This window comes from Monodon monoceros, unplaced genomic scaffold, assembly GCF_005190385.1.
Source record: "Monodon monoceros isolate NGI ecotype Baffin Bay Population unplaced genomic scaffold, NGI_Narwhal_1 Super_Scaffold_5, whole genome shotgun sequence".
NCBI lineage: Eukaryota > Metazoa > Chordata > Mammalia > Artiodactyla > Monodontidae > Monodon > Monodon monoceros.
The window spans coordinates 10,727,599-10,747,232 of NW_021703782.1; the positions used below are offsets into that span (position 1 = coordinate 10,727,599).

Sequence of the window (19,634 nt, forward strand, 5' to 3'; positions counted from 1 at the left end):
GAGAGGATGGGGAGGTGTGGAAGGGCATTCATGTTGTAGCCCCCGATTAAACAGTGGATCCTGAGGGGACTGTGTTCAAGACTCTTTCTTCCAGAGGGCATTTCCTAGACTTTTGCCGGGTGCCAGGGGAGCTACCGATCTGGGACCACTGTGGTTTGATTCCTTAGATTGGATCACCCAAGTGTTCACATAGAACGTATACTAGATCCCCAGACCAGTTGAGGGCAAGCCTGTGTTAACCCAGCACCACCCCCTTCCCCTCACCCGGCTTGTCTGGAGATATCCCATTTCCTTGTCAGCTCTCTAGCAGGTAGATTTCGCATCTAGCCTCTTTCCCTTTCCCTCCCCCCCTCTTCAAGGAGCAGACTGGCTGGGGTGAGACTCAAAATCGTTAACCACAGGTTTGAGCGCTGACCAAACAGTAGGAAGACCGTGGCCCATCAGAAAACAATGGGGCCAAAAAAAAAAAAATAACCCCAACCAGAATGGCTGCCCCAGGGTGACAGCACCTGGAAGCAGCATCTTCTAGGGTTGGAGTTTTATGCTGGGAGGTCTTTGGTTCAGCAAAGGTCCACAAGTGCCCCTTGTGCCTCTCACAGCCTTGTCTCCTGCTGCACCCAAGACTAAAGATTCCTAACATCCAGCTCCTGCATTTGTGGACTCGTTTGGTTTCAGTCCCTAATTTTAAGGGGTATTTTTGGCTTGGTCCCTAGGGATTTCCCCTGTTTTCTTTCAACTCTAGCTATGCATTTAGCAGTTTGCTTGTAGCTTATCAGGCACTTAAACTTTATAACCCAGGAATATTTTAAGTTGGTAATGCTAGAAGTAGAAGCTCCAATTTTTGTTTTTCTTTGTTCCCTTTTTTAAAGTGATGAAGGGTTGGATCTTGCCTTGGGGCAATCTTCACAACGATGCTATAAACTTCAGAGTCGAAAGTATCACTTTCATGCGCAAAAAGACTGAGGTTCAGGGAAGTTAAGAGTGTTGCTTAACAGCACCCAGGATATGTGGTGAAGCTGAGATCTGAACTCAGAAGTCTTCTCTACCGCACCCACTCCCCACTCAGAGTAACGAGACAAGGTTCTACAAATGCTAAGAATCCTTGCTCCTGTGACTACAAGGTGAGCAGGTAGAAATGAAGGGGGCTGGGCCCAGGACTGGGCATGGTTCTCAGGTTCTCTGGCAATGACCCGGAAGCAGCCTCATTTCCCAAGTGCTGTGCTGTCGTGACCACTGTGACCTACCCGGGAGCCAAGAGGCAGAGTGGGCAAGGAATGCCCGATAAGTGAGGGCAGCCCTGAACGGGATCAGTCGGGGAGGGACTGTGGGTAACCCCAAATTAAAGATGCCACCATCACTGCCATGAGTGCCCTCTGCTTGTCCTCCAGGTCACGACTTACATGGCACCTCCTAGCAGCCTTCCCCGAGCTCCCAGACTGGAGGAAGTCTCTTGTTTGTTACATATTCTTCCACATGGTCTGTATTTTCCCTTTGTGGAATGCAGTATACCTGTTATTATTTATCCGACAGCTCTCTTCCTCAGTGTCTAAGATCTGAGGGTGGGGACTGTGTCTGTCTTTTTCTCTGCTTTACCCAAAGCCCCTAGCACAGGGATTGGCACAGAGAAGTGCTCAACAAACACAATTTCGCATGGGACTATGAATGGTTTTGTGTTACCCTTCCTGGTAGGGGGTCTATGCTGGCATGTGTAATCATGGAGAAGCCTGGTGCAAAGACCAAGGTCAGCCCCGTACCCTCAGAGACTCTGAGTTAATGCGGGGGGAAGGCAGAGACCTGGCTTCATACCCTTTATCCCCACAGCTAGCCTGACAGACAGACAGGGTGAGAAGTTATTCTCCCAGTTTTACAGATGGGAAAGCTGAGTTAGGGGGAGGAGGGTTAACTCTGAATGCCTGGCTAAAGCCACAGGGACAGCTAGTGATGAGACAGGCTGGGACCTGGGACCCTCTGCTGCAGTGCTTGCACCTAGACAAAAACGTCTCCAGCAATAACATACAAAGAAACTGTAAGGGGCTAAAAATAACTGCGTGCATGCACAGTTGGGGCAAATGATGGACATAAAGATACCGAAGACCAAAAAAAAACCCCCAACTGCCACTTCTGAAGAGCCGGAAGCAAAAACAGGGTGTTGGGAGCAAAAGCAGGGTACTGCACGTGCCCCCTGCATGCAACACCACCTAAGGGGTGGGCAAAACTCCTAAGCCATCCCTCCGGCCTGCCCCATGGACACACCCCTACCCTCACCCCATATAAGAAACAAGCTCACACCCCACCCCCGTCGGGGAGCAAGCAAGGAAACCTGTTGTTTCAGGGGCCCCAGTAAAGCCTTGCCTGAATTTCTTGTCTGGCCTCTGATCAATTTCTGTTGACTGGGGAAGGCCAAGACCCCTGATCTGTAAGAGTGGCAAAGCCTCCTGAACTTCATGCTTGAGTTTCCTCTCCACAGTAACAAACTGCAGGTAGCCTCTGTCTGATACAGTTAGTGTGTTCTCGTGTGTGTGTATGTGTGTGCGTGTGCGTGTGTGTGTGTGTGTGCACGCTTTGGAGGAGGGTGGGTACAGTAGCAGAAGGAAGGCTGACATGACTGGTACCCTTTATACGTATCCTAAGAAATCAACCTCTTGAGCCCTGCTTTGTGTCTTAAGGCTGTTACCCTATCATCAATCTGCCGACAGTTGAAGAGGATAACGTCGCCTGGAATGTTACCAGGACTGCCATCGCTTCCCCATAAACGAGCGCCACAGGCGAGGCGGTGCCTTCTGTGCTGTGTCAGACCAAACCCTCGCCCTAACTAGCGGCACCCTCTCACCCCCCGATGATTTCAGCCAGAACCACGCTGTGGGCTGTTGGATTCACCGCAGCCCCGGGGGCCCCTCAGGGAGGTATTCCTTCCACTCCTCGGAGCAGAGACTCCTCCTAGGCCTGTGTTTCTCATCTCTCTCCACCCCTGGTGGTGCCTGCGTGCCCGCCCCTGTGACTAGGCCTCCTCCCTCTTCTGGCTCCAGGGTCAATTTCATCACTTCCCTGTTTATAGCCTTTGCAGGGAATCTGGGAAGACTTAAATCAAGCAAGATGGACACCAACCTTCAGCAAACACCCCCTCGGAAAAAACACAGCTCTGTCATAACTCTGCTCTCCCACCGAGAGCCCCTAGATTGGCAGTCATTAGCAAGTGAGAATTCACCGAGACCCGTCCGATACTTTGCGGAGCCGCCCGCGGGAAGGGGAATGATGGCCAGCGCGATCTCAGCTCTCTTTAGATGAGGGGCTTCGCAAATGTTTAGCCCTATTCCCTTTGCTGACGTCACAGCTCCATAACTCACAGCCCCACCTCTCCCCGCCGCCCCCCCTCCCCGGGTCCCATCCCCAAAGAGCTCTTCTCTTTCTAATCCTTCCAACTTCCTGTTTACTAGCGCTGAGCCACGGACCCTGGGGACCCCTAATTTACCTCCGGCTGGAACGCTGTAACAACTGTTCCACTTCAGCCTTGTTCATCTGAATGAGGACATAATCCAAAGCTTTGCAAGGCTCTTCGAAGCCAAACCCTGTGCAAGCACGCACTCATCATACTCGCATTACACCAAGACTGAGCCAGTCAGAGGAAGGATGAGGAAACAGGCATAAAGAATTGAGAGGAGCTGGGCTTGAGGGACAGAGGCTATGACTGATGAGAGGATGATCGATGAGACAGGATCTGTCCTCTCCCCTTGCACTGGACCAAGTGGGGTCAGCAGAGACAGGAAAAGAATTTTCCACCCCCCTTGGCATCTCCCATGCTGCCTGTTCCCACGCCTTCTGGGGCCATGTGACTGAGTGTCGGCTGCCCCAGCTTTCCAGAGCTTTCAGAGAGAGGGAGTGGGAAGGGAACTTACAAGTCACAGAGCCCACCTGTCACGTTACAAAGGCTGTTAGAGGTTAAGTGATCTGTCAGCTAGTTAGAGGCTCCGAAATGCCCAGGGATCTGAAGATGCAAACACACATACAGAGTGCTTGCAGAGTTACACACACCCAGCGCAGACAGGCCACGGAGCTCGGAAAGGCCTCTTCCATCCAGGCTCAGCATCTGGCTGACCTCATAGTGGGTGTTCAGAAACGATGGGTTTACTGACCTTTTGAGAAGGCCTGCATCCTTAGTTAATTGTTAACTTCTGCCCTTTTAATTAAGAGCTCAGTTTTACTAAAAAAAAAAAAAAAAAGATTAATGATTTAAAATATGGTTTAAATATGGTTTATTCTTAGAGTTCTCCCTGGCTAGGGAGTGTTGGGGAGTTCTGATGCACTGAAGATGCAAAGGCTTAAAGCGGCAGAGACTTAAAATGAATATGCAGGGAGGGGCCTAATGTCTGGATTGAAAAGGAATGAAAGGCTAGGTTGGGGGCGGTACAGCAAAATTTAGCATCTTCTTCCCCTCCCTTTCTCAGAGCTGGAACAAAGGATATGATTTTCCTCTCCTAAAGCTAAAAGGCCTCCCTGTTTTGGGGGGGTGGGTGGTGGTTAATTTTTTCCATGTGTCCAGTTAATCACTTTAGAATACCACCAGCATTTTTATGGCCCTCTCAAATCAGGCTGTGGTTCTTTCCTGCATCATACGTAAACCATCCATGAAACTGAGCACTTCCTGACATGCTGAAAACTGGGAAGCACCTGCATGTCAGTGTGGGCTGCCAGGTGCCTGGAATGGTTGAAGATGTCGCCACAGTTGTCTGAAAAGAGGCCACCTTTCCAGGAAGGCAGAAGTAGCCTTTGTTGCCTTCTCTCTGTCTCTCTTTGTGTACTCTTCTTTTTTTTTTTCATTTTGCTGATTCCAGGAGAAAGGCCACTGGGACAGGAGGGGGTGGGCTTGGGAAAGGGCACCGGCAAAGCTAGGGTAATGCCTGGAACCTTAAGTATTCAGGAAAACCCCTCTCTTGAGACAAGCTTGGGACAGCCTGCTGCTCTGGGTAGCAAACATCGAAGACTCTGTGAGCCAGTTTCAGCCTCCCCTGTTCCAGAGGCCCCAAGGGATTGGAGCTGTCATGAGGGAGCATTCTCATCCCTGTCATGAAGAAGCCAGGCCCATGAATGACCTACTGGAGGCATAGCCGGGCCCCACTCTTCAGCTAGCGATCTCTACCCAAATTCCAGGCAGTGAATTAAAAAAAAAAAATTAGCCTTCAAAGACAGCGCTGCAAGCCCAGACTCATAAAGTAGTGGCAACCACTGGAGACTTGAAAGAACCTCTGCTTCTCCCATACCTACGGTCATATTCTCCAACTTAAATATCAGAAAGGCCGCCACAAGGGAACTCCCTTGTTTTTTTCAAGCCTCAGCTCCTACAGAGCCACGTTGTAGAGAGTTTGATTTGAAGGTGCCACAGAGTCGGCACATGGCTGGGCATGACTTCTGGCTCTGCTGGGGCTGAGCCGGGTTCACTTGTCCCTCTGAAGGTGGAAAATAGCCCCGACGTGTTAACCAACTGCTAACTCAACTGTGGTCGCAGAATCCAGCTTTCGGTTGACTGAAAATGCGGTGTTGATTCACTCTTTAGCCTTTCAGGGATTGCAATCTTCCATCAGAGTCAGCAAGTGGGGAGAGATTCGAGGAACTGAATAAAAGGTCTTTCTCTGGGAACTTCAAGGAACATATTTTGATGATTATCTTCTACAGAGTTCACAGAGTGGGTTTTCAAAACAGCCAACTGGGTCAGTAAAAATAAAGATTTCGGAGTCTTCTCAGGAGCCAATGCTATATTTAAAGTTGCAGAATAATTGTAGTTTATGGTCAGAGAATGCTATAATTAAGGTGGCAAAACTGTTTTCATTGGAACCCTTCTGCCATGGCCCCCTCCCCACAGGCTTCCGCTGAGGGTACGTTTATATTCGGATGGGAATCAGTCTGTCCCTCTCGGCTCCGATGATCTGGTCCTTCCCTTTCAGATTCTCCTGCTCGGCAAGGTGTCATGATTTGCTCCCCTGTGACTGTCGCCTCTTTTCTGCTCCTTCATTCCTAAAATCCACATTCGGTGCTCTTGGGACAGGCATTTCCTCTCCTTGCTGCCACCTCTCTCTGTATCCTCAGGGCCAGCCCCCAGCATCTGCTGCCTTCCACGGTTCCTGTAACCACAGAGGTTGTGGGCGATCTCCCTCTTTATCCTAAATGACTTTCCTCCCCTTTCTTGCCCTCAGTATTGTAACTGGGGCACTCCTGGCATTTGAGTGGCACAGGTCTCCATTAGACAGGATTTACCCACGCCGAGCAGACATCTGGCGTTCTGACCCACTGAATGCCAGGAGCAATCCCTGGTTATCTGCGACGACTCCAAATGCCAACCCGTACTCGTGGGTTCCACGTCTCTGCGGATTCAACCAACCGCGGTTAGAAAATATTTGGGAAAAAATTTCCAGAAAGTTCCAAAAAGCAAAACTTGAACTTGCTGAGTGACCAGCAACTATTTACATAGCATTTACAGTGTATCTACAACCATTTACATTTACACTGGCATTTACAGTGTATTAGGCGTAATAACTAATCTAGAGATGATTTAAAGTATATGGGAAGATGTGTGTGGGCTATATGCAAATACCATGCCATTTTATATAAGGGGCTTGAGTATCCTTGGATTTTGGTATCTGTGGGGGACCCTGGAACCAACCCCCTGCAGATATAGAGGGATGACTGTACCCCTTCAAGGGGTTGTATAACCTCTATTTGAGAAGAGAGCCCCGGCTATTCACTCAGTACAACAGACCTTAACCCTCCCCCATCACATATACAATGGTCTCCTCTGTGGAGACAGCAGCTCCTCCATCGATCCTGAGCCCCACAAACCCAGTAGGGTGGGAGGGGTGGGAATCATGAGTTTCTTGATCTTGATCGTCACCTCTGGGCCTTCAAACCCCTCACTCTCTGCCTTTCACCACTTCCAGTCATGCGTTCCCTCGCAGGGGATTCCCCTTCCCCTCTCTGGGCTCCGTGTGCAAAATAGTGAGAATACCATCTCCTGCACAGAGCTGCTGTGAAAATGAGACAACATGCAAAAAGTACCTGGTACATAGTAAATACTTGATAAATGGTAACAACAGCCATTTTTATTAGGATTGTTTTTCTATCCCCCTTGAATTGCTGCTGTCATTTCTCTCTCTTTCCTAATGCCTGTCACTCTCAGGACCAATTTCCAACTTTCAAGAAGTTCAGTTTTCAAAAACACGTCCTACAGAGCACTAGTTCAAAATATTTGTGTAAAGGGGTTCTTTGATCAAGTAAATCTGGAAAATGCTGCGTTTTCCATCACCCTCTCGAGACTCGCATTAACATAGTACAAATTTTGAAAAGTTCTGCAAAAAAAGCCCATCTCTATCTGTGTTTAATCCTGTGTTTCTCAAACTTATTTCACCGTAGAATTTCTTGCCATTCTTGAAAACAATGATCTATTAAATCCAATGGAACTGGTAGTCAGAGGTGCACCCACATTGGGGAATACTGTTCTGGATAAATGCATCACCTGGATTCGATGATTTCTTCATCCTGTCTCCCGCCACCAGCTTTAATGGAGGGAACATGTTGAAAGCCCACTGGGTCTCTAGACCGCAGGGCTCCTTGACCTGGAATCTGTAGGTCTCATCTCCACGTTGGCCGCAGCTCAGCCTGCACATCCTCTGGGGTAGACCTAACTGCTGTTCTGTCTGCATGATCGCAAGCTCCCTTCTTGCACCCTCTCCCGCTGTTTTTCCTAATCCCCTGCACTAAGTCTTTATACTCCTGCTTCTCGCAGGCAGTCAGTCTGGACCCCAGGATCACCTTCGGCTCCCGGGAGCCTTTAGCTTTCTCTCCTGGCCCTGGTGCCTTTCACTCCCCAGCCCTTTCTCTCTGCACTGCACTGGGGACCCAGCCCCGTGGGGACATGTCAGACACTGGTGTGGCTCTGTCCCCGGTCAGATCTTCCCATCTGCATCCTCACCCACTATTCCTCTTCTTCTCAGCCCACCTCATGCTCCAAAGATGAGCTCACTACCTCCCTTTCTGAAAAGATCAAACGCATTAGGTTTAAGCTCGTCATCTTGCCCTAACTTCCTCCAGGTGCCTACCCCTTAAACCCAGTGTAGATGAGGGTGTGTGGTGATGGGCCCTCGTGCCCTGGGAGCATAGTGTGGACTCTATTTCCAAACTTCATTTTTTTTCGATTGAAGTACAGTTGATGTACAATATTATATAAGTTACAGGTGTACAGCATAGTGACTCACAACCTTTAAAGATTGTATTCCATTTATAGTTACTATAAAACACTGACTATATTCCCTGTGCTGTACAATATATCTTTGTAGCTTGTTTTATACAAGTAGCTTGTACCTCTTCATCTCCTACTCCTGTCTTGCCCCTCCTTCCTTCCCTCTCCCCACTGGTAACCACTAGCTTGTTCTCTATATCTGTGAGTCTGTTTCTTTTTTGTTATAGTCACTAGTTTGCTGTATTTTTTAGATTCCACATATAAGTGATGTCATTACAGTATTTGTCTTTCTCTGACTTATTTCACTCAGCATAATACCCTCCCAGTCCATCCATGTTGCAAATGGCAAAGTTTCATTCTTTTATATGGCTGAGTAATATTCCATTGTGTATATATGTGTGTGTGCATGTGTATATATATGTACCACATCTTCTTTATCCATTCATCTGTTGACAAGACACCTAGGTTGTTTCTTTTTCTTGACTATTGTAAATAATGCTGTTATGAACTTTGGGGTGCATATATCTTTTTGAATTAGTGGGGGTTTTTCAGATATATACCCAGGAGTGGAATTTCTGGATCATACGGTAGCTCTATTTTTAGTTTTTTGAGGAACGGCCATACTGTTTTCCATAGTGGCTGCACCAATTTACATTCCTTTCAAAAGTGCACAAGGGCTCCCTTTTCTCCATGTACTCACCAACATTTGTTATTTGTGTTCTTTTTGATGATAGCCAAACTTCAAAAGAGCATGCCTTTTCACTCAGCAACCCCCTTCTAGGAATTTTTTTCTAAGGGGATACGTATACCACTTGGCAAAGATGGAGATGTAAAGATTATCACTGCGTGCTACGATAAACCTGAGGATAAATGTATATACCTTAAATGCCCATTGATAAGGGACTGGTTAAATAAATTATTGTAAAGCCATACTATGGAATATTATGCAGCCAATAAAAAGAATGCAGATCTATACTTACTGCCTAGGGAAGATATCTAGGTTCTATTGCTGAATTTTATAAATACATACATAGAATAAGCCGTGTTATTAGTAGTATAATCTTACTTATGTGAAAAAAATCCATGTGCAAATAGACACTGAAGGATATCTGGAAGAACTCTCTTCCAAATCTTGTCAATTATCTCTGAGGGGTAGGAGTTCAGGTGAGTGTGATTTTTTTTTTTCCTTTTCTGAATTTTTCAAAATTTTTATAATGGGGATATATGGTAAAAAGATTAAATGCAACTAGGAATGCAAAGAGCCTATGTCTACATCCTTCCTGGGGCCCCCATAAAGACAGCTTTTCTTCTTTTTTAAAAAATATTTATTTATTTATTTAGGGTGCTCCGGGTCTTAGCTGCTGCATGTGGGATCTAGTTCCCTGACCAGGGATCGAACCCGGGCTCCCTGCATTGGGAGCACGGAGTCTCACCCACTGGGCCACCAGGGAAGTCCTAGCCTTTCTTCTTTCTACAGCAAAGCTCAGCCACTCCCATCTCCTTCATCCCTGGCCCCCATCTCCCCTTCTCTTCTCTCCCTCCACCTTCCAATGGGCAGGCCAGCACCACCTTGTAAAACCATTCACGCCTGGCCCCGCTTCTTACTTCAACTCCTTAGCTCCCTTTTCCTGAAACTTCTCTAACACAAGGTCTTCCTGTGCCTTTGCCTCAAATCCACCCACTCCCCTCTAGGTTTCTGCAGCCTACTTTTTTCAGAATCAAATAACCCTTAGCTAAGCCTGTCCATCAACAGTCACACTGTTGACCATTTTCTCCTTCTTGGAACTTTCTCCTCTTGGTTTCCATTACATTACATCCTCCTTCTCCCCCCGTGTCCCCAACCGCTCCTCTTGGCTCTGTTACAGGCTCATTTTCTTCTTCCCTCATTGCTTTCTCTGAAAGTAGAGATTTCCCAACATGGGGGAAGGGCATTAGGGAAGCAGCAACCAGGCCATCTCCTGACAAACCCTTCTAGGGCTTCTCCAAAGTCAACAGGAGTCAACAGGACACAGCTGGAGTCCTTGGCGTGTCACTCACGGCCTCCCGGTCCTGTGACTCCCTGCATTTCTCTGCCAACCCTCAGTCTCCAGGCAAATCTCTCTCCCATCGCCGGTGAACACACCCAATGACAGTGCCCAGCTTTCACCAACATGCTTCCTGCTCCTGCTGTCTCTTGGATGACCCCATCCAAATCTTGTTCACCCCCTACTCCTCCCTAAAGCCTTCCCGACCTGCCCCAACTTAAAAGGCTCTTTCTTTCTGGGGATTCCTATGCAATCTACTGTATATACCACTCCCTGGTTCCTTCACATCATCCCCCTTGCTTACTTGGTTCTCATCTTTTTTTTTTTTTGCGGTACGCGGGCCTCTCGCTGTTGTGGCCTCTCCCGTTGCGGAGCACAGGCCCCGGACGCGCAGGCTCAGCGGCCATGGCTCATGGGCCCAGCCGCTCCGCGGCATGTGGGATCTTCCCGGACCGGGGCACGAAGCTGTGTCCCCTGCATCGGCAGGCGGACTCTCAACCACTGCGCCACCAGGGAAGCCCTGGTTCTCTTCTTAAGTGTGTATGTTTTGTCTCCACCGGAGGGCATCCTTGCTCCCCTTTAGACTAGCCGCTTCCTCCCCCAAAGTAGGTATTGATACATGTTTGCTGACTGAAAGGTGTGAGGCAACATCCCAGAATAACCACTATTTAACCTGGGTTCGGTTGGATGTGAAGGCATCCCATCTGCACCTTAAAGGAGTGTCTGCAGGTCTCCAGCTAGACGTTTAGGACACTGTCGGGTAAGGGTCTGGGGCTCAGAGGATTAAATCCGGTATCACCAGCCTGTCCCGTGTATCACATCCTTGAGACTAGGTGGGACTGTTCAATGACTGGGAGTCCACGGCTGAGACCACAGACTCTTCCAGAGGTGGAGCAGCAAAGGAGGAGAGACGGGAAAAGGACCAATAACTCCCAAACTCTCTCCTTGGGACCTCTCTTATGCACTTACCAATTTCAAACTTTTTTTGAATGATTTGGGCACAAGTCGTAAGTGTCCCAGGAAAGGGTGCGCTCCTGGAGAGAAAGGACAGTGTCCAAACTCTAAGCCCTTCTCTGCATCTTTTTTGGCCGTTAGACAGACATAGACACACAAGCCTGGGCACTTGGCAGTTGGTAAAAAAAAAAAAAAAAATGCCGGTTAAATAGAAGCATGAATCTTTACCAAATACCTGTGTTAGGTTCTGGGGACACCATGGGGTGTCCTTGCCTTTAAGGACTTCAGCCCAGTGGGGGACTCAGATGTAACCACTGAACAAATATAACGGACACCTCCTAAGTGGCAGGCCTTGTGCAAGAGTGAGACAAGAAAAAGGCAGCCAGGGTCCTCACACTCATGAAACTCACACTTGGATACTACCCTGTGGGCATTACAGTCTTAGTCTGGGGGAAAACTGTGGATAGATAGAAATATACATACCGGGCTCCCCTGGTGGCACAGTGGTTGAGAGTCCGCCTGCCGATGCAGGGGACACGGGTTCGTGTCCCGGTCCGGGAAGATCCCACATGCCGCGGAGTGGCTGGGCCCGTGAGCCATGGCCACTGAGCCTGCACGTCCGGAGCCTGTGCTCCGCAACGGGAGAGGCCACAACAGTGAGAGGCCCACGTACCGCAAAAAAAAAAAAAAGAAAGAAAGAAAGAAAGAAAGAAATATACATACCCTCACAAAAGGAAAGACATTAGAGGAGAATGTCAGAGCTGGAAAGAACTTCAAAGAACATACAGTCTACTTGCAGATGAGACTGAGGGCCAAGGAGCACCAATGACTTCATCATAGTTACAAAGTGACAAAGCTGGTGTGTGATAGGGCTAGGCTCAACCTTGGGCTCAGTGCTCACAACACACACACACACACATACACACACACACTAAATTAAACATGATCAAAACACAGTGAATATATGAGTGACACGGTCCATCATGCTGCTGTATTTGCCAACTCTGTACTTGTAACACCCAGCACAGCTGCCTGTCCTTCACGAAAACTGCCAAGCTGTCCACCAACATCTACTGAGAACTAGAATTCTTTGTCCTCGCTCCCAAATTAGTTTTGAGGTGGGAGTCTTCAGTTATTAAAATCACCCCAGCTGGATGGCAAGGTGACCAGCTTGTGTGTGCGTGTGTGCACGCACGTGTGTGTATGTGTGTCTGTTTGGAGCTGATCTCCAACATCTGAGCCCCAGGGCACCCCTCGTCCGCATCAGACCACTTATTGGCTCTGTGCACCTTTGCTGTGTCGGCCCCTTCTAGTCTCAGGCCCCCTCCAGTGTCCCGAGGTCTGGTGATGGAGGTCAGGCTTCCAAAAGGGACGCAGTCTGCACATTCATGAGTGGATATATCCCCCCTGCCAAGTTGCAAGAGGTAGATTTTCCTAGGATCACACTGCTGTTTTCTGAGACCCCCTGCTCTCCTGCCCGCCCTTTGCCTGTGAGCTGTAGGCACTGCTCCCCGATTCCGTGGGGAGGGGTCATTTCCCACAGGTTTGGGGAACAGCAGGGTGTGGCTCTGCCCGTCCATGGCAGCTGAGGCCAAGTCTCCCAGGGACATAGTGGTCCATGAGGTAGGCCCACTTCCAAGCATCTCTTTACCAAGTCACTTCTGCTCCCTACGTGGCTCTCAGGCCCGGAGCTCCTGGGCTGAGTCACAGTGCATCAGAGCAAGATGGTTCTCAGGGACCACCCAGCAGGGGAACGAGGCCCAGAGAGGGAAACACTGACCAGAGCCTTACACGGGGCCAGGACTAGAGCCTCTGTCCTTCACTCTCAAACCAGTCATCTTCGCAGGGAACCAGGCCGCTTCTGGAGGGGTGACTCACATGTCTGGGAGGGGATCTCACAACAGGACCCTCTCGCTGGAGATGTGGGAACAATTCCACAGGTGGCTGTTAATGGCTCAGACAAGCCAGTGGGCAGCTCCAAGGTGGGCCCATCACCAGGGGCTGGTGGCAGCTGCGTGCCCCTCAGGTGTGAGAGGGGCTGGACCCTGCTTGCATCAAAAGATGCGGCTGCCTGGGAGGCCCAGCTGCCAGCCAGTGGGCAGGTGGGCAGGAGGCGCCTCAGGGTGGAAACAGCTTGGCTGGCAGAGCGGGCCCTGGCGCCTGGCCACTGGTGGCAGCGCGCCTTAGCAGACTTGTTTTCTTGTTTAAGTATCGTCCCCGCCAACCTCCACAAAACATAACATCACCGTGTTTTGCTTTGAGCGGGGATAGTGAATCTTTGCCAGCAGATGTGCTTCTCAGATTGGTGCGGCCCTCGGAGGACAGTCTGAGGCCAGCTTCCCCCGGGGAAGGGCCATCCTGGAAGGGGCAGCCCACTCTTCTGGGCACTTTATTTTTTTCCACGTGGGTAAAAAAAATCCTGATTCTTCACACTCCACAGATGCCCCCAAGGCCAAATACTGACTGTCTGCCCTGGCTTTTCCATCTCAGGTAGAGGGGGTGGCTCTTCCTGGCCCCCGGGGAGGATGAGGGGAGACCCTGCAGGGAGGTGGGCTGGGAATCAACCCCGCCTTCCCCACAGCTCTGCGGCCCGGGCCCTGGGAGGTTATGGAAGATCCTAGAAGGTTTCCCAAAAGTGGGGGAAAAACACACAAGAGCTGCCCTGAAGGCGTCAGCGGACAGGAATTCGGCCCCAGGTGGCGGTGAGGCTGCCGTCTGAGGGAAAAGGAGTGAGAGGGGCAGGACTTCGGTTTCTTGCTCAGAGCCCATAGCCTCCCAGTCAGCAGGCCAGGAAGACGCTGGGACCCGACGACCTGCTTCAGCCAGTCCTCCTCACAGACCTCCTCTCAATACCTGTTCACACCAGCTCCTTCCTCCACCGCTTAGAGGAGTCGCATTGCCTCGCTGAGTTTCAGAAAGGCGGGCTGTGTGTTCCTGACTCCCTTCCCGGGAGCTGGGTGTCTCCTCCATTTCAGGGGACTTCGGCCCCACCTGGCTTTTTCCCGGTCTGTTTTCCCCCAAAGAGCTCTTCTGGAATGTTGGCGGAGCCAAACCACTCTGAGAATGTGCAGCCTTTTACCATCACCATCAAGGTCCAGAGCGGCGTAGGCCCCAAGCCTGTGGTGAGATGTGGCCTCAGACCTTTCCAGAGGCTTCTGGTAATGACCTGCCCCAGGACCGCTGCCTGGGCACAGGACACTGCACAGATGTGGTAGCTGAGAGCAGGAACCTGGTGAGTGAGGCTCCTCTCTGCTGCTAAGGGAACTCCCTGGGGCTGATGATAACTTGCTTGCCTCGTCCCAGATAGATCAAGACTTGGTGAGGCCACCAGGAAGCACAGACAGAGGGACCAGAGGCCAGAGGGAAGGAAGAGGGATGTATGCATTAGCAAGCACACTGGCCTGGAAGTCAGGAGCCCTGGGCCGGTCCCCCTGGCGAGCTGTAAATCTCAAGCAAGTCCCTTCTCTCATCCACAGTCTCAGCAATGTAACTTGCGGGGCCCAGTGCAAAATAAAACTGCTGGGCTCCCTTGTTAAAAAATTATTAATAATTTCCAGATAGCGACAGCTGAGCACTGAACCTCATGTGGTGCCCTGGGCCCTTGGGGGACTGCACAGGTGACACACCCATGAGGCTGGTCCTACCTGCTTGGGCCTCAGTTTCCGCAACTATACAACATGGAGGCTGTGATCCATCAGAGGTTTACCCGTGGAGCCTTTTCTTCACAGGAACCCTCAAACCCTTCTATGCAAATGAAGCGGCTTCGCCAATGCCAACGCCACCTGACGGCACAGCGGAAAGCTCTGCGGATGACCCCGGAAGTCCTTTACCGTTGCAACATTCAGTTAAGCTATCTGAAGGATTATCGTAAAGCAGGTGAGGGAGCATCAAAACCCCGAAGTTCTCTGCCCCACAGTATGACTCCAAAGCCTGTTTCTCCCTTAGCCTGAGAATGACCGTGAAGACCAGGGGTGCACTCTCCCAGGCCTCGAGTAAACCAGGCCCAGGCATGAGCATCAGGGACCAAGTTTGGTTCTTGTTTCCATCCCAAGAACTGGCTGCAAGGACCACTGTGGTGATGCCCACTGGCCTGGGGAGAGCTCAGGCCTGCACCACTGATCTCCCCCTACTGCTCTGCGCCCAGGAGGTCAGAGGACGGTCAGCCAGGGTTCAGAGGTCAGGAAGGGCTGGGCCTGGGCTGAGAAACCCAGACACCGCAGGTCTCTCCTGGGGAAAGGGTGGAAGTTCCCGGAGGAGAATCCTGGGCCTGGCGCTGGGCAAAAGGCTAGGTGAGGGCCACAGCAGCCTCTGAGATGGGTCCTCCGGATGGGGTGATGCTGGTAGAAGGTTGGGCTGGTAACATCGTTCTGTGCTGACAGGTTAAAGGGATCAGATACTTCTCTGGATTTACAACGGCTTTTCGGGAAAGAGCAATGGACGGTGAGCACATTCTGCATCCTCCCTCTCCTCTCCCTTGCCTCTGGACTTCAGGGCTCCATCCTGTCTTCCCAATACCTTTCTCCGGAGGATACGAAAAAGAAGCCCATGCACTTCTTACCGGGTGAGTCCTCCGGTCCTCGCCCGCCCTCAGAGAGAGGTGCCCACCGCGACCGGGCAGGGTGAGGGGTCCCGCAGGGGCTCGCCTCGGAACTCCCGCGCGCGGGCGGTCTTACCTTTCATGGTCCCCGCTCCGGGGCCTCGGGAGGGCCCCGCCGGAGGCGGCTCGGCGGCCGTGCGACCCGGGCTGAAGCCGACGGGTCCCGGGAGGGCACGGATCGATAGCCGCCCTACGCGCCGCCCGCGGGAGTGGGGCTCGGTGCCGGAGTCACGCCGGAGCCCCGGCTGCGGAGGCGGCGCGCCGAGAGGAGGGTCCGCCGGGTCGCAGGCTGGGGGCGCCGCGCCCCGCCGCCCATGCCGCCGCCGCGCTTCCCGTGGAGGCCGGCGAGGCGAGGGCTGCGGCCGCCCCCGGCCCCGCGCACCCGCCCTCCCTCCCTCCTCGTCACTCCTTGGGCCCCGGCCCAGATCAACTTCCTCGCTCTTTTCAAAAGTGCCGCGGCCGGGCCTCTTTGTGCCGCCGCGGGCCCCCGCGCCCCGCACGGCCCCGCCGGAGTCCCCTCGCGCGGGGAAGGCCCCGAGCCCCGCCCACCGACCGCCTCCGGGCGCCGCTGCACTGGGGATTGGGGGCGCAAGGAAGGCTCTTCCAGAGCAATCGTTCGCGCGGTGGGGGCCTCCTGGTGGCTGGGGGCTCTCGATTTTCGCCCTGGACCTTTTCCTCACCCATCTGCGGGGTAGAGGGACTGTTAAAGTTAGGATCCCCGGGTTCCGGCCCCAGCCCCTCACGTCCTCCGGACTGCCTGGGACTGTCCCCGTTTTAGCACTGAAAGTCCCACATCTCTCGGTCCGGGGCGGACCCAGACGGTTGGTCAGGCCAGCTCTGCCACTCTGGGTGAGTGACTTTGGGCGGCCACTCCATGTCTCCAAGCCTCGGTTTTCTGCAGGAGAAAACTGGGCCCTGAGCGCTCCCAACTTCTGTGACTTTGTTCCTGGAGAGGCCTCTGGTATAAACAGTGACATCTGAGGGAAACGGGCCTCAGGCAAAGGAGTGGTGACTCTCTCGTCCGAGGCCCTCCTTCCGGAGCGGGAGTGTGGGGAACATTCCACACTGTCCCGGACTCCCTGAGGTTGCATCCTGTGAGGAAAGACAACAATTTAACAAGTAATGTGCTGAGGCGTGATGGCCATGGTGGCAGGATGGGGCAGGGGGAGACGGACCACACAGTGGGGACCACCTGGCCTGGCCTCTTTCCATTGCTACATCAGCCCCTTTCCCACATCTCCACACCTCCATGCCCACCCCCACTTGGCCCTTGGAGTAAAGTAGGTGAGGCCAAAGGGGCAGAGAAACTTTCTCCTAAGCCTGGGAGCTGAGAAGGGGCCAAGGACAGCCACCCCCAGCCCCCCCCCCACCCCGCCCCATTCACAAATCCCAGCCAGTCAGAGAGGGAGATGCTCAGCTCTCTCTAATCTCCTCCCCTTCCCAATGGCAAGTTTCAGTTCAAGGAGTGCATTCTTTCTGTGATCTCAGCAGAACCTCACCATGGCCTTGAGAGAGGGAGCCAGGAACCTACTGCCCATTTTACAGGTGAAGAGACTGAGGTTTAGAGAGGATTTTGCCTACCTGGTAGTAGTCACGAGGTACTCCTGGGGCTTTGAATCTGGATTCCAAGTCTGCCACATGAGCCTCAGTCTCCCAGACTGTGGCAGGGATCAGGAGGCTGCTTTGTAAACACCAGAGAGTTAGCCACCCGCAAAGCATCCTTTAGGCGGTTTACCTATATATTAATTAATTTAATTGTCTTAGCAGCCCTATGAGATAAGCACCATTATAGTCCTAATTTTTCAGAAGATAGATATTGCGCTTAGTGTCACGTAGCTAGTAAGTGGAGATCTTGGGATTTGAACCCAGGGAGGCCGAATCCAGCGGCTTTGTCCTTAGCCACGGTGCACCACCCTGCCTCTCACAGAAGCTACTCAAATATTTGTCAAAGAGAGAACAGACAAATGACCCTTGGTTTTCTCCATGCTTTCTTTAGTTGACTAGACCCAAGATGACTGGTGAGAAAAAGGTCCTAACCTTGTATGTGGGAGGATCCTCTCCCACCACCTCGCCCCCTTGGGATTGGAGGATGTATGTATGTGTTGCTATGGTAATGCAGATGCATCAGTAGAGAAATGAAATATACTGGCGTCTGGCTGTAGATGGACCCTGGGTGAGCAGAGCTGGACCCAGCCCTGAAGAGGTTCAGAGGATGAACTCCTGCTCCCAAAGGACTGTGGGATCAAGGTCAAGATCACAGATGAAGAAGGGAGGAGACCGGATTTCCTAGAAATTTCACCAGCCTTTGGGTGAGAGTTTTCAGTTGTAACTTCAGGCAATTTCTATGAACAGCCAGAGGGGTGAACCCAGGGTCAACTGGGATAACTCCCCCTGAGAGACCAGATTATGGAACTGTTAGGATGTGGCTCAGCTGGGACTTGAGTGCAGAGGCATGGACAGCACCAGACAGGGTAGGCAGGGTGGGATGGGCTACAGAAGGTTGCTTAATATTGTTTTTAACTTGAGTTTGGTTGGGGAAGGTGTGGGGACAGTTGATTGCAGCACATACGCCATACTTATGTTGAAAGTCAAAGGAAATCGGTAAAGAACAGAGGTCATTTAGAGGAAAAAAAATGGAATCACTAGTGGTGGAAACTTCACGTATTAATGAAGGTACAAAGTCCCAACTCAGTCCTTTTTTTAAATTGAAGTATAGCTGATTTATAATATTGTGTTAGTTTCAGGTGTACAGCAAAGTGATTCAGTTATATATGTATATATATGTGTGTGTGTGTGTATTATATATATATATTTCAGATTATTTTCCATTATAGGTTATTACAAGATAGTGAATATAGTTCCCTGAGCTACACAGTAAATCCTTGTTGCTTACCTATTTTATGTGTAGTAGTATCTGTTAATCCCATATCCCTAATTTATCCCGCCCCCTTTCCCTTTTGGTAACCATAAGTTTGTTTTCTATGTCTGTGAGTCTGTTTCTGTTTTGTATATAGATTCATTTGTACTATTTTTTAGATTCCACATATAAGTGATATCATATAATATTTGTCTTGCTCTGTCTGATTTACTTCACTAAGCATAATATTCTCTAGGTTTATCCATGTTGCCGCACATGGCAGTACTTCATTCTTTTTTATGGCTAAGTAACATGACATATATATGCCATCTTCTTAAGCCAGTTGTCTGTTGATGGGCACTTGGGTTGTTCCACTTCAGTTCTTGAGCACTGTTGTGATTTACTCAGAACAAAGTCTCCTAGGGAGCTCCCCAGACTTTCCTTTCTATTTTCTACTTCAGGCAAAAGAACCCCCCAAAACTCTCTTTCTCCTAAAACTCAGTTCCTCGACCAGTGCCCTTGATCCCTTCCCTCCCCCCCCCACCCAAGCTCCTCTCCAGCATTAGGGCATTGTTTCCACTTTTCCTTCTTAGAATGTGGCTTCAGCCCTCAATGCTCACTGAAATTGCTCCCTTCCTCCTAGTTGCCAAATATAATAGCCTTTTCAAAATCTGTACCCTCGTTAACCATTTTGTAGCTTTAACACTGTATTAGTCAGGGATCTCCAGAGAAGTAGAACCAACAGCCAGCAGGCTGGAGACCCAGGAAAGAGTTAACGTAGCAGCTCAAGTCCAAAGGCAGCCTGCTGGCAGAATTCCCCCTTTTGTGGGAAAAGTCAGACTATTTCCCCTTGAGGTCTTCAACTGATTAGAGAAGGCCCACCACACAATGGAGGGTGTTCTGCTTGACTCAAGTCTACTAATTAAAATGATCTCATCTAAAATACATTTTCACATCTAGAAGCATCTAGAATAATGA

The 19,634-nt window shown here is 50.8% G+C and overlaps 1 protein-coding gene across 4 annotated transcripts in view; it reads right to left on the reverse strand.

Annotated features, from left to right (window-relative positions):
- Nucleotides 1-16,776, reverse strand: part of SCARA3 (scavenger receptor class A member 3) — a 56,327-nt gene extending 39,551 nt beyond the window's left edge. For 3 of the 4 annotated variants that reach the window (XM_029203945.1, XM_029203944.1, XM_029203942.1), the window contains exons 1-2: nucleotides 15,876-15,987; nucleotides 4,131-4,198 (exon numbers count right to left, since the gene is read on the reverse strand). In XM_029203945.1, coding sequence (XP_029059778.1) covers nucleotides 4,131-4,149 — 19 coding nt within the window. In that variant the 5' untranslated portion in view covers nucleotides 4,150-4,198; nucleotides 15,876-15,987. Of the gene's footprint in view, nucleotides 1-4,130; nucleotides 4,199-15,875 lie in introns of all 4 variants that reach the window. The other variant, XM_029203941.1, reaches the window with a different exon arrangement.
- Between the last annotated feature and the right edge of the window lie 2,858 nt (nucleotides 16,777-19,634).